This window comes from Lissotriton helveticus, chromosome 3_2 (assembly GCF_964261635.1).
Source record: "Lissotriton helveticus chromosome 3_2, aLisHel1.1, whole genome shotgun sequence".
NCBI lineage: Eukaryota > Metazoa > Chordata > Amphibia > Caudata > Salamandridae > Lissotriton > Lissotriton helveticus.
In genome coordinates, this window is record NC_136062.1 from 35,722,434 (window position 1) to 35,738,025 (window position 15,592).

A 15,592-nucleotide genomic window follows, 5' to 3' on the forward strand; every position below is an offset into this window, starting at 1 on the left:
ACAATTCTTGTGAGGGCGGTATGTAGTTGGCGTTGGCGCTGGGGTTGGATAGTTCTTTTACGATGCTGAAGAGCTCGTATTTGTTGTGTGCATTGTTATCCAGGTGGTCTTTGAAGGAGGATCTCTTCGCTATTCTGATGAGGTGGTGATGTCTGCGAGTAGCGTCCTTGTGGGATGCGTGGTTGTCTGAAGTGCGTTCGTTGAGCCATATCTTCTCCAGTTTCCGGAAGGCGCGTTTGGAGGTCTGCAGCTTGTCGGTGAACCAGGTGGCTCTCTTGAGTGGGGCGAGGGTGTTAGCACAGTCATTGATCCACTGTCTGAGGTTGCGGGCTACGTCGTCTGGGTTGGTGGGGTCGGTGGGTGGGTTCTGGGCGAGAGTGGTGATCAGCTGGTCTTTGGTGACTGTGCTCCAGCAGCGGCGAGGCAGCTGTTGGGTGCGGTGGTGCGTGGTTGGTTTGTTGAAGCTGAAATGGATGCAGCGGTGGTCGGTCCAGTGGAGTTTGGTGGTGTGGTCGAAGGCGACGTGGGTGCCTGTGGAGAAGATCGGGTCCAGTGTGTGGCCAGCGGCGTGGGTGGGTGTGGTGACGAGTTGTCTGAGGCCGAGGTTGTCGATCAGGGTGGCGGAGTTGGCGTCGTTGTTGTTCTCGAGGTGGAAATTCAGGTCCCCGAGGAGCATGTAGTCTGTGGAGGCGAGTGCGTGGGTGCTGGTGAGTTCGGCGATGGAGTTGCTGAATTGTGCTCGGGGTCTGGGTGGTCTGTAGATGAGTGTTCCTCTGAGGGTGGTGGTGGGGTCGGTTGTGATCCTGAAGTGCAGGTGTTCGCATCTCTTTTGATTTATTGCTTGACATACCCAAATCTTGTTCTTGCATTCAATGTCCACGATCTCGCATCACCATCAACCCTCTGGAATCCCCGGTATGTAACACAGACTTCTCCAGAAGAAAAAGAATAGAAATAGCAATACCATAAACCAGCCAAGCAAGCCAGACTAGAACACGTGCTTACGTTAATAGTAAAATATTGCAGTATTTGGTGTTTAGAAGGGTTCCTAGAGCTTTGGGCCCGGTGTCACCACACCTGCTGCACCATAACCCTACTGCCTTCTACATAACTGCACTTGTGACTGCCTGTTTAGTAGTTAAGTTTAGCAATGTTCTGCATTAAGTGGGGTCCCTGGAATTTTTGGCCCGGGTGCCCCTGCACCTGCTGCACCATTCAAATCAAACCCCTTTTAACGGCAAGATCACTGCAATTGTGTGTGCCTGTAAAGTAGTAAAATATAGCAATATTAGGTGTTTACAGGAGTTCTGACAAATTTTGGGTCTGGTGCCACTGCACCTACTGCATCATTCAGATTATGACTCTGTTGTCTGCAAGGTAACTGCACTAGTGACTGCCTGTTTAGGAGTAAAATATATAAAAAATTAGGTGATTAGTAGGGTGCCTGAAGCTTTTGGTCCTGCTGCTACTGCACTGCCTCTGCTGCACCATTCAATTCCTGACCCTATTGCCTCTTAAATAAACACACTTATGACTGTCTTGTTTAGTAGTAGAATTTAGCAATAATCTGGTCTCTAGAACTTTTTACCAGTGCCACTGCACCGGATGCACCATTCAAATCATGCCCCTTTTAACTGCAAGGTAAATACAAAGGTTCCTGCCTGTTTGGAAGTCAAATATAGCAATATTATATGTATAGAGGAGTTCTTACAACGTTTGGTCCCACTGCTATTGCACCTGCTGCACCATCAAATCATGACACTGTTGTCTGCAAGGTAACTGCACTTCTGGTTGCCTGTTTAGTAATAAAATATAGCATAGCTCTTGCATATTAACTTTATTTTTAATGTGCGATGTATATTGCTACATTTAGAATTTCATCATAATGTCCAAATAGATTAAGCTGAAAAAATCAAGGCCATAATGCCTACTAAGTGCAAAGAAAGGTCCTGAGGCATGAATAGGAAATACCACAAACATTCTGAGGCCAAAACATCTGCTTTACACAACTAAGGGGCAGATGACAATGTCGTTAGGAAACTGTTCCAAACAAATCTGGTCCTGTGAGTCTGGACGACCGATTACGATGCCTCCCAGCATTGTTAGGTCAGACTCACTTTGACTTCAATGGGAGCCTGTGTCGCAAAAGCAAACACAGGCTCCCATCGAAAAAAGGGGCGGTTGGGGAAAACCTTGCCTCCTGTTGCGAGCGCCCCATGGTGCCTACCACATTGTGCATCGTTGGGAAGAGGAGTCCCTTGGGTACCCCCACGGGCCACATTAGGACACCTCTGGTTGAAGGGGAGCCCATAACAGGTCCCCAAAGACAGATTCCAGGTGCCGTTTTGTCTCTGGCAAACCAAATCGGAATGGCTGTCCGAATAAGTCATCGGAATCGCTCGTCAAGAAACCGTGTCCATAGAGCTGTACGAATCGGCTCTGAAAGACTCAGACTGTTCGAATGCCTTTCGGAGCAGATGCTGTCTTCTCGAATGGTCTCTGAGCATCGCAATCGGTCGTCGAAAGCACTGTACAATTCGGTGGGAAGCAAGGGTTCCGAATCGGATTAGACAATAACAAATCCCATCTGGAGCCCTTCCTAACAACATGGGAATTGACCCCTAAGTAATAAAAAGCAACCATTCAAGCTTACAGTTAGAAGCTGTCAACACAAAAGTGAATGAACACAGTATTTCGGCAATGGGAACTGTATGAAATTTTAAATACAAGAGTTTTCGCAAGCACTGAGTATGCAAAACCTAAAAAAGAAAGCATCAGGTTCACAAAGATGTTGCTGCCATGATGCTGAGAAATTTGAAGAATTGGGCGTTACAAGCAGTGGTTAGTATTTTAAGTTTGGGAATGGCCATACATTCCTACATTTGTGGGCATTCCAAAACTCCGATCCTACCTTCTCCCACCCTGTAAATGCAAGTGTTGTTCTTTAAAATTGTGCGTAAAGAAAATTATTGTTTGTTGCCCCACTAAAAATGCATTAAAACATACAGTATATTTTCATGATAAGTAAAGTCATACATATATGTATATATATATACATGAAGAAACTGCAAAAGCTGACAGTAACGCTTCTTTTTTATTAAAAATAAATAAATAAAGGAAAAGCATTTCGCATGTTTTCTTTTGTATTATAAATTCATTCCTGTTTCTGTTGGCTTGTGTTTTTTTCCGCAGGATGTCAATGAGCAGAATAGCCTACGCTACACCAACCTGTATGAACCCGGACAACTAAATTTGCTCTTTAACAAAGGCACTTTCTTCATCTGTGCAGCACAGGGTCTCTACACGTCCTTTGTCCTCTTTTTTATCCCGTATGGAGCATTTCTTGACGCAGTTGGTGAAGACGGGAAACACATTCTAGACTATCAGTCGTTTGCTGTTGCTGTTGCCACATCTCTAATTATTGTTGTTAGCGTTCAGGTACAGTAAATGTTTCTTTGCTAATAGCTATTCAAGAAGAGAAAATGTAAGAAGAGAAAAACAAAAAATGGGGGCACATACCTTTGCAAGGAATATAAATCGAGAACTTTACTTCAAGTACAAAAACCTACATTATTAAACATCTGGACCATATGTAATTTTCTCTAGTTAATGCTAATTAATATTATCATTACATTTTCCTGTGCTAGAAATGGAAGCGTATTTTTATGCAAGTCAGTGGCGAAGTAAAGATGAGCAATGGTCATAAACAGACTGCATTTTCTGACACGTTAGAAAACTAAAGCACCTGCTGTCGACATCCATATGTATCCAGTCATTCTCCGTGTATAATACTGGTAAGAAAGTTCAGGTGGTTAATGCACTTACTTCAGCGATCATTAGAGTATCTGTAGTCACATGTCTGAATCATCATAAATTGGCATATGCAGCTCAAAGGCGTGTATCCTAATAATAAACCATTGTGCCTACATGCATCATCTTCAAAACCAGTGGTATCTTTAGCAAAACCATCACACATCAGGCATGCTGCCTATTTGACTGACAAACTGATCTTCTACACTGGCTCTTAGCACACCATCATACTAGAGGCAATGGAGCGTAAAAAAAGAAAACAAAAATGGTTCCAGGCATTCTTCACTTATACTTATGCTCCCATGATTTGGAACAGCCCTGTATACATCAGGATCCCCAAACCCCACTTCAATTTAGGAAAGAGCTGAAGACGCACTTTTTTTAGAAACAACAACATGATTTAGAAACAGTGAACTCACATCATAGGCTGGGCGTAGTTTGCGAAGTAGCGCTGCGCGAAGCTACACAAAGTGCACTTCGCGAGCTACGTGTAGCACTACGCGAATTGCGTAGTACCCTGTTCGCACTGTGCAAGATGCTGTTTTCAATGATTTCACAGTGCGGACAAGCATCCGGCACTGTGCAATCAATGAAAACGGCATCTTGCAAAGTGCGAGCTGTAGTTTTTTGCCGCTCGAGTAGATATTTACTCGAGCGGCAGCTTTCTCAACGCAGACTGGTAGTTTCTCATCGTGAGCAGTCGGGAGCATACGCGACCACTCGCAATGAGAAACCTGACCTCCCCACGTTGAGAATCTTGCCTATTTTCCACGCTCGCGATCGGCAACTTGATGTTGCTGCTCGCGAACGAGGAAAAAGTCTTGCCGGGATGTAATTTTGCTTGCTCACGGTCGCCAACTTGATGTTGAGGACCGCGAGCAAGCAAAAAATTACCGCTGCGCTACGCTACGCGTGTTTGCACTGTGCTATGTGAAGTTCGCGTACTGCGAAGTAGCGCAAACTTCGTAAACTTCGCAAGCGTAGCGTAATGCTTTGCCCAGGGTTAATCATTATCTTCTTGTAAAACGCTTGACTACTGTTTGGCTTGGTTTATCCTGAAATACCACATACATACATTGCTTCACTTTTTGTGTTCCACAAATCTCTGGATTACATATCTGTTTCACAATGTCCGATCCTAGTAAAATAACATGAATGGGGTACATTTCCAATGCAAACATCTGCATGTAATATTCAAGGCATAATTTTTAATCATTGCATGGTTTATTTCAAACGTTCATCCTAACAGTATTTCAATCAGTAACATTAGGTGTATCAGAACTTTCATCTTTTATTAAACTTAAAAAACACAATTGAGTTTCCATCTTTAGCTAGATATGTGATCAGTATTAATTCAGTTTAATGCAAAGACCAACAAGTTTTACATACATACAGAGAAAAAATATATCATTCATACCTCCGTTTATCATCTGGGCCTTTTGAGTTGGGATATATTAGCACGTATAATTCTAACATTGAAAAATTATTTTTGTTTGTGGTGTATAATGTCTTAATGAGCAATGATAAGAATTTGTCATGGCCGATCACATCCCAGACAACACACATACTTTTACAACGTATGCCTTTACCATTAGATTGATAGGCTATTTAAGGTAAGTATTAATTAGGCAAATGTGTATATATATATATATATGTATATATATATATATATATATGAGCAATGAGCTAAGCCCACCAATATATATATATATATATATATTGCAGCTCCAGCCGTCCTTTACTCAGAAAAGACGAACACGCACTCCCGGGGGTATTTTGCTCAAATTTTAATGTTCGGCTATCTTGACAAACAAAAACAAACAGACGCGTTTCGGACTTAGAGTCCTTCGTCAGTGTCAATGCGCGCCGCGTTACCCAGCACCCTATATACACAGTTCATTTCCTGTTACCTGAAAAGGAAAACGGACATCATTTCATTCTTTGTAACAAGGGCAGCCATTTCTAAGTGCGTCAGTTATTACACAGAGCTATGCTTCTACACTGTGCATTGACCCTTACGTTATACTCGTTCCTAATTCACTGGATTGCAGTGAATAATATTAATCTTGCCGTGGATCGGCAAATTATGGAACCTCAGCAGCCCTATTTACAAAGTATTTACAATATACAATCATCCCATACCAGATTAGGGATCATTCACCTATTACACTGTGGGTGGTGCATTTATGATCATTGTTGCAATCACATTTGATGTCAACCCAAGTCGGTTAAATCCAAAATCTCGCCGTGCATCGGCATGTCACCGACTATAATAGACCGGCAAAGTCATAATCAAACAAAATTCAAAACTCATTATTTGTGAGATCAATTCCTCAATCCACCACTGCATAACTCTCATATTTACATTAATCAGATATTGAATAGGTTGAGACAATCCCCCTAGAATCAACTCTATTTACATTTCACTACATAAATCAACCAAGTGAAATTATAGGCCATAGGTCTCTGCAAATGGCCAACATTCTACTATGATGTTAAGAGGGTTTGAAAAGAGGAAAAGAGGAAAAAAGAGAAGGCAGGGAAGAGGAGGGAGAAGTAAGGCAGAGAGGAAGAAGTGAAAAAACAAGCACAAAGAAAAAAGAAAACAGATATATATACATCTATATACATATTTGTACACAGCAAAGCAAGTAGATTGGATCCAACTTTGACTGAAAGAATACATGTATCAAAAAGACAATGCAGGGCAAACACAGTGGCTATACTATCCGCAGGATCTGTAGTTCACAGTTCATCCAATTATACCTGCATGGATACATAAGCCAAGTTCTGTTCAAAGGGAGGAACTACGTCCAGATCCATGATTATTTTCCCAGATGAACACCCAGTTCCTCTCCAATATTCAACCCACCGGGCTGTTTCGTCTGCATATCGATTATGTGACGCGATTCTAGCCTACGTAGACGTGTCAATCTGTCACCTCCCCTGGGATTTAAAGGGACATGATCCATACCAAAATATTGGAGAAGTTCACGATTGCTCTGGTGAGCCTGAGCAAAATGCCTGGCCACAGGGTACGTTATGTCCTTATTCATGATGGCCCGTTGGTGTTCTAGAATACGCATTTTGACCCCATTGATTGTACTCCCTATATATTTGTGTCCGCAGGGACATATAAGGCAGTACACCACATATGGTGTTGTGCAGGTAATAAAATGCTTGATCTTTTTTGACTGCATCAGGCCTGGGACAGAATACGAGAGTACCCTACGACTGTATATATATATAATTTTTTTCTTTAACAAACGCCCAAAGCTTTGGAAGAGCACTCGCCAACAGACAAACCATCCGGTTTTCACATTCAACTATCCCTAACCTCCCAAGAGAATCTTCACTGCCTGATGCGTTTTAATGCATCCAGCATCTTATTCATAGGATTGCTTTGAATTACAACCATCAGGGCTCATTACGCATGCCATATTATTTATTTAATTGCCCTTAGTGGGTTTAGCTCATTGCTTGGCATGCTGGGACATGTTGTCATGTATAGTGCATTATTTCCACTTAGTGGGTGGCTGTTCGTAATTCCATTTTAAAAGCTTTTTTCTTCCTTTGTTGGACTCTGGTTGGCAAGGAGAGTTTCTCTATTCTCGGCTTGTTGCACTGTTTGATCTCGGAAACTGGTTTCCAAAACCCGGCCTCTCTGTATGTTCTGTAGAGATGGTGTATCTTCCCATGACAGGACTGCCATGCGGTATTTTCTTCAAATACAACAGAAAGCTTTGGAAGAGCACTCGGCAACAGACCAACCATCCGGTTTTCACATTCAACTCTGTTGCTGAGTGCTCCTCCAAAGCTTTGGGTGTTTGTTGAAGAGAATATATATATATATATATATATATATATATATATAATTTCTATTTTGGGGAGAAGACCCCCAATCACCCCATTTTTAATAACCCTTACAACCCAATACCACTAAACCCTAAAAACACCCTTATTACCCAATACCTTTACCCATCGCTAAACCCTAAAAATACCATTAGAGCCCAATACCCTTACCCACCCCAAAACCATAAAGATATCCTTACCACCCAATACCACCCATAAACCCTAAAACTACCCTTACCACCCTATACCCCATCCATCCCTAAACCCCTACCCAACCCTAAACCTAAAAACTCTACTAGTCGCCAGTAGGTAGTTATAGTTAGGACCTATTTTCCATATAAATCCGCAACATTCTATTTGGAATGACTTTTGCGCCGGTTCACGAATCTCTGCGAAATTTTAAAAACTGGTGGGGCGCTCCAGTCCGCTCCTATCCTGAAAATTTTGGGACGATTTGTGAAGCAGGGGCTGAGAAAAAAGGTGGGTCCCAAAACGTGTTTTCCCCATGCAACTTTCCATAGGTACCGTTCATTGCGGCTACAGCCCGAACGGCTGAACGGAATAACACCAAATTCGACAAAGTTGTAGTCCTTGGTTCAGACTCGTGCCTTTTGCTTATATGGTGTGAATCTGTTTAGAAGTTCCTGAGAAAATTACAATTAAATGTACATATACTATGGCCTCAGTGGATGTGCGGATTATAAGCGCACCGTCCCGATCATGCGCAGAATTCTGATTTGCTGTCAAGTGGTTGTCAACATTCGAACCCAGGAAGTGTTGGCAGCCATTTTGTGCCTCGGTAGAAGCCAGGATCTAGAAATTAGTGGAACAAGTGTTTAAAATGTATAAAGGGGGCAGGTAAGAAATATTTCAACTCTCTAGATCTGCGTAGGGCCCCCCAAAATATTTTTGGTTGAAAAAACAGAGAAATTGGCGGTGGGTGCATGGATCCGCCGTAAAAAAAATAAAAACGAAGCGCGGGCTCCTGAGCTTGTTTAAAAATTAGCTACCTGGAAAGTAGAAATCCCGGGGTCTAAAATATTGCATTTGAAGCGGGGGCCTAGATAAAAGGGGGGTCCCAAAACGTGTTTTCCCCATGCAATTTTTCATAGGAATCGTTCATCACGGCTACAGCCCAAATGCTTGAAAGGAATTATACTAAATTTGGCAAAGAGGTAGTCCTCGGTTCAGACTCGTGCCTTTTGCTTTAATGGTGTAAATATGTTTAGTAGTTTCTGAGAAAATTACAAGTAAAAGTACATATATATCTATGGCCTCGGTGGATGCGCATTTCTTTCGCACACACTAAGCGCACCTTCCCGATCACGCGCTGAATGCTGATTGGCTGTCAAGTGGTTGTCAACATTCGAAACCAGGAAGTGTTGGCAGCCATTTTGTGCATCGGTAGAAGCAAGGTTGAAAAATCAGTGGAAAATATAATGAAAATATTAGCGGGGACTCGCTGGGGACTCCGCAGCCCTGGGGCTTCAGTTATGTTGAGAGGGGGTACAGTAGGCTGTGAAAATAGGTCCCGGGGGAATTTGTTAAAAAAATAATAGCGGGGGTTCGCTGGGGCCCCCACAGTCCCGGTGCTTCACTTATGTTGAGAGGGGGGTGCAGTAGGCTGTGGAAATTATATCGGGAAAACAACAATGCAGCGAATTGCGGCTTTTCTTTAATATAATGTGGAATAATGTTTATTTATTAGGCAGTGTTCACTTTTGTTATGGATAGAGTCACTTTGTTACAGGAAATGTATTAATATGTGGGAGGGCGTGTTCTGTATGTGTGGGTGGAACAAAATTAACTTTTAATTGGCTGAGGTGTTCCAACAACAAGCTTAATGTTCATTGGGTGTGAACCATCGGAAGTAGAATTGTTTTCTGCAATTCACTTCTGTTCCGGAGAGTAGGAAGGACATCTACATGTGAAAGGAGGACCTTCCTGAGCTTTATGTTGGTTGGTTGCGAACTATTGAAAGTAGAAGTGTTGCCAGCCATTCACTTCCTCTCCGCGGAGTAGGAGGGACATCTAATTGGCTGACGTGCTCTAAGGAGGAGCTTCTACAGCTTAATGTTGATTGGTGGTGAACTATTGAAAGTAGAAGTGTTGGCAGACATTCACTTCTGCTCTGCGGAGTAGGAGGGACATCTGATTTGCCGACATGTTCCAAGGAGGACTTTTCCAAGTTTAATGTTGATTGGCTGTAAACCATTGAAAGTTGTCAGCGATTTCTTCCCTCTTCGCGGAGTATTTGGGACATTTCATTGGGTAACGTGTTCCAAGCGGGACCTTACGAAGCTTAATGTACATTGGCTGTGAAGCATTAAAAGTAGAAGTGTTGGCAGTCATTCCTTCCTCCTCTGCGGAACAACATGGACATTTTATTGGCTAAAGTGTTCCGCGCACAAGTTTGCTCCTTATTGGGTGGAAACGGTTCACTGTTGTCAGTCATTTTGTGATGCACTACCAAAGGAGTATGGGAAAAGAAAGTAGTAGAGGGGAGGGTAGGAACACTATTAACTCTGTACAGTGGTCACAAGGTGGTGGACAGGGACTGTGAAGGTAACAATTGTTTTGATATATAATTGCTGTGGGGTGTACAAATCACGGTGTAAAAATGACAGTGTCTTGCGATGTTTTTTTATCAAGTTTGCGGGTGGTATACTTCCCAGGAGCACTATTTACTTATAATGTGGTGTTTGCTTTTCTGATGGGGAGGTGTGGTTGCGCAGCAACAATTTCAGTCTAGGTTTGAAACAGTTTTTATTTAGCAATTACAAATAAACTTTCTTCAGAAATTTATGCTGTATTTATGAAAGGGGTGATGAATAAAAGTCGAATTTCATAAAATATCAGTTAAGCATGGCCATACCCTCCTTTTTTCTGCTATACTTAATAAAAGTGTTGCCCCATGTTCTTGATAATGTGAGTCAGCATTGCTCGAAGTGTCAAAACCCTTAAAAACATCACAGACTCAGGGAAAAAGGCAGTTCTGAAACTATTGGATCTCTCTGCGGCATTCAACACCATTTCCCATACAATCCCTATCACCAGATTAAAAAGAAGAGGTGTCTGTGATACCGCCCTGGACTGGCTGAAATCCTTTCTAACCGATCGAACACAATCAGTTATCCTTGGGCCCTTCACCTCCAAAAAACAGAAAATGACATCTGGAGTGCCCCAGGGCTCCTCCTTGAGCCCGTTACTTTTTAATATTTATATGGCCCCACTCATAGTACTTATTGAGTCATTTGGTATCCAAGTAATGTCCTACGCTGAAAACACCCAACTGATCGTCTCGTTGGAGAATAGTTCCACAGAAGCTGAACACAACCTCAAAGAATGCCTAACACAGGTATTCAAATGGATGGAATCAAACCACTTAAAATGCAATACAGAAAAAACAGAAATTATACCTATTTGTAAGGGGACAATCTTTAACCCCAGTGACTGGTGGCCTGAAGGAGAATTGCCTCCACCCCAGACAGTTAACACCGCAAGGAACCTGGGAGTTCAATTCGACTCAGGTCTCTCATTCGACCACCATGCCCGCATTAACCCTGGGTCAAGCTTTGCTATTATCAGATCCTTAAAAAAGTTCTTTGGTTTCCTCCCAGTGACCACAAGAAAGACAGTTGCAGTGGCCTTAGTCCTTTCACGTCTTGACTATTGTAATGGTATCCTAGCAGGCATAAAAAAACAAACGCTAAAACAATTCCAAACAGTCCAACATGCTGCTGCCCGCTTGGTGCTGAAACTTCCTCGTAGATCATCAGCATCAGCTGCCCTAAAAAGCCTCCGCTGGTTACCACTGCACAAAAGAATCCTCTTCAAAATTATTCTTATCACTTTTAGAGGGATGAATAACATTGGCCCCAAATACCTGGCAAAAAGATTCACCCATTACTCACCAACCGGAACACTACAATCTTCAGGGGCCAATCTCCTTAAACAGCCAAAATTTAAATATAAAACCAGAGGAGGGAAGTCCATTGCCGTACTGGGACCTAAGGCTTGGAACCAACTCCCATCCTACTTAAGACTTTCCAGCACTGAGACTCTCTTTAGGAGAGCCTTAAAACATGGATATTCAATGCCACTGACAGTCTCTGTCACTCCTTAATATAAAGCCCAGTACGACACCTGCCCTCCTTCTTATAGCGCCAGGATGCTCCTTTCGGAGCGGCAGTTCGCGCTTTACAAGTTCCATTTACATTTACATTTACATTTGTGCACGTGTTGGGAAAAGTTACAAACTGTGAAGCTGTAAAAGTTTAATTTTCCATAGTAACACGCATAAGGTCCATATTATCTACAAACGTTGGAGAGTTTAAACAGTGTTACCTGGTAAACTGTGTCCTTTGCATTCTCATGATTAAAAACATCTAAATAGAAGACATAAAAAAAATATTGTTTAGAACAGAAGAAAAAAAAACGTGCTAATATTTCTCATCACTATGCTGTTAAATTAAAAAAAATGCCAGCATTTGTATAGCACAAAGCTACCCTCGGAAAGGTGTGCTGGCGCTTGGGAAGATTAAGCAAGGTGTTACCTACAGTGAGATAGTGGTGGGCTAAGATGCTGATGGACTTTGGAATCGAACTGTGAACGCTGTTGTTCGAAGTCAGGTATAATAGGTGCTGCGTCATACTTTCACCACACTTATATGTTAATTACTGCTAATTAAGTTGAAAACATTCTTAAATTATAAGTAGGGCTCCTTGTTTTATGTTTTTACTGATTTTTACTGAAAAATACAGACAGATAAGTATTTATATTCCACTCTGTATTTATTTTAAAGTGTGGATAAATACGGAAATTGCGTTATTTTTTGAGCGATTCTAAATGCTATCAATGATGAGTACTAGGCCAATAGGTCTGTCGTTCTAAAAGTAAAAGGGTAAAAACAATAAAAAACTTTTAGTAAAGAGCTTTAAAGAGCAATATATATGCTCTTATAAGAAAACTTGCACATTTTAACATGAAGGTTGTGTATAGTTTATCATCGAAGAGTGTTTAAATGAGTGAAAAGGGTCAGTCTTTCAGCCATGAGTGCATATTTATCAGTAAAATAAATGTGGAAATTTACTAATTTCAGATTCATGTTTTTACAAAACCTGAAATATATATGGGTAAATACAGATACAATTATTTAAAAAAGAATATGGATAAATACAGATGGAAATGTCCCAAAAATAAAAACCATAAAACCAGGAGCTATAATTATAAGTTATGAAACACTATTGTTAAGTTTGTTTTCACTATAAAAAGTATACACGTGTTTTTAAAATTTACTAAAAAAACACTATAGGTTATAGGGATATTGTAGTTAGATATTGACATTTAAAAAACCTTTTAAATTCACTGAAAATTCCATAGGTTTCAGGCAGGTTATAGTTAGGAATTATCATTTAAAAAACCTTAGAAATTCATTGAAAACACCATAGGTTTCAGGGGTGTTATAGTTAGCAGGAGATTTCACTCATACAAAACCATTGACATTTCTCCGTTATTGTTAGTTGTACTAACTGTAACTCTCGTGCCCACAATCCACTGGTGATGAAGTCACATATTATATAATTCATGACATAGTCAGTGACATCACTGATGACATCACTGATGACATCATCCATGTGACAATCAGATACACCTCATCATACACTAGTATAACTTTTCATCACTCACTGTAAAATACAGAGTACCATATTTGCATCCATTGACACAGCAATACAAGTATCTAAAAACCCACTCAGTGATTCCTAGATCTACACACACATCTAATCAATTACCTATAATTTCACTCATACATGTTGTCAATGATCAATAGAACACTATCAAATATACTTATACACCTATATTGACACCAGCACACATCCTATTCAGTTATGCAGTCATCCTACTCAGTTTTGCAAACAATGTATCCCCTTTACATTTACTCAGCTACACATTTATACAAATAGCAGTTCATTTATTCATATAGTTAGTAACTCATACTAAGGGCTCCATTACGATATCGGGCGGATTGCCTCCGCCATGGTGGCGGTGGCCACCGCCACCCTGGCGGAGGCAATCTGCCCGACAACCACTCTCGTTTTCCCCTCCGCCTGATTAGGATGGCGGAGGGGACAATGGCGGACGGAAAGACCGTCCGCCGCTTTACCGCCGTGGTCGCCCTGCGACCGCGGCGGTAATAGATTAATATGGTGGCGGTGTCCAATGGACACCGCCAGCCATATTACAATGGCAATATGAAGAGGCCTTTCCGCGGCGGCAATGCCGCCACGGAAAGGCAGGCGGAGATTGGTGCGGGTGCCCCCTGCAGGGCCCCCAGGTTGCCACCACTGTCGGGGGCACATGGGGGGTACCTATGGTACCCCCCCACATTTGCATATGCAAAGCGGCAGGCACCGCGCGGTGCCTGCCGCTTTGCATATGCAAATGCAAAAAAGCATTTTTCACATTGTGGCAGGCGGTGCAGAGTGCACCGCCCGCCACAATGCTAAAACTACAGGATGTGCCCGCCACTGTGGCGGGCACATCCTAATTCCCCCCACGGGACCCCCGCCCTTATGGCGGGCGGTCCCGTTCTGCGATAGGGTGGCGGGCGGACAATGTCCGCCCGTCATCCTAATGGAGCCCTTAGTGTGTTATGAAATCACTGTTAATAGTATACATTTATCTATGCAGTCACTCATGCAATCAATGAGTTTTATGTATAATTGTTTATATACAAGAACTGTCACAAACACTGCATTTTATTTTTTCTACTTTGTTGGACGTGTACCATTGAGAAATATTTTTGCTCATCACCACACCCATGAAGATATACACTCACCCAAACAACTATTATAACATGTAGTCTTAACCTCATATACGTACTGAATTAACTATTCACATATGTTTGGGCAGTCACAGATTCCCCCACCGAACCACACACACATTCACTGTCCCATACAAATAATCAGTTAACTAATCAATAACTAATATAGACTTTCATGTAGCTAGTAACCAACTAGTGCAGCAGTTTACACAACAACTGACAAACTAATACAGATATTCACACAGTTTAGTCACTATCCAATATATTTATTGAGACACTATAAATTAGTCAAATAAACAGTCAATCACACTGCTACTAAATCCTCCATCAAGATAAGTATATATTCACTGATTCTGAAATGCAGATTTCTATATATATAATACATATTTAAATAACAAACCAAACCACATTCACTGGATGATGTCATCAGTGATATCATTTGAGATGTCATCAGTGATGTCATCAGTGATGTCACTGACCATGTCATGAATGATGTAATATGTGACATCATCACCAGTGGATTGCGGGCGCGAGAGTTACAGTTAGTACAACTAACTATAACGGAGGAATTTCAATGGTTTTGTATGAGTGAAATGTTCAGCTAACCTAAAACACCCCTGAAACCTATGGTTTTTTCAATAAATGTATATATATATATATATTTTGGTAGGCTCAGCTTTTAAATAAACCCTTGTGCCTTCAATTACGCTGGATTCGTGTGGTTTTCCTTGGTCGTGCAATACGGAGCTTTGGGAGGCTGCAGCTGTTGCATATATATATATATATATATATATATATATATATATATATATATATATATATATATATATATATATATATATATTTATTTATTTATTTGTATCACAAAGGTCCAAAAAAGCGCACACTCAGGTGGGTCATTATAAAGTGTTAGGTATTCAATCCATTAATCTTTTAACGCGTTTTGACTGTAGACTGTCTTGGTCAACAACCTTTGTGATATATATATATATATATATATATATATATATATATATATATATATATATTACCTACTGGCGGTCGCCAGTAGGTATATATAGTTAGGATTTTTTCTCTATGGGTTTTTTGAAAATTCTATGTCTAAT

At 41.3% G+C, this 15,592-nt stretch overlaps 1 protein-coding gene across 6 annotated transcripts in view; it reads left to right on the plus strand.

Annotated features, from left to right (window-relative positions):
• The window catches only part of ATP8B4 (ATPase phospholipid transporting 8B4 (putative)), a 4,589,528-nt gene that overhangs the window by 3,379,004 nt on the left and 1,194,932 nt on the right, over nt 1-15,592 (plus strand). For all 6 annotated transcript variants that reach the window (XR_013609828.1, XR_013609825.1, XR_013609826.1 and 3 more), the window contains one exon: nt 3,193-3,438. Coding sequence is in view for 2 of the 6 variants with exons in the window: in XM_078684774.1 (XP_078540900.1) it covers nt 3,193-3,438 (246 nt within the window). In the remaining 4 variants the exon portion in view is untranslated. The remainder of the gene's footprint in view (nt 1-3,192; nt 3,439-15,592) is intronic.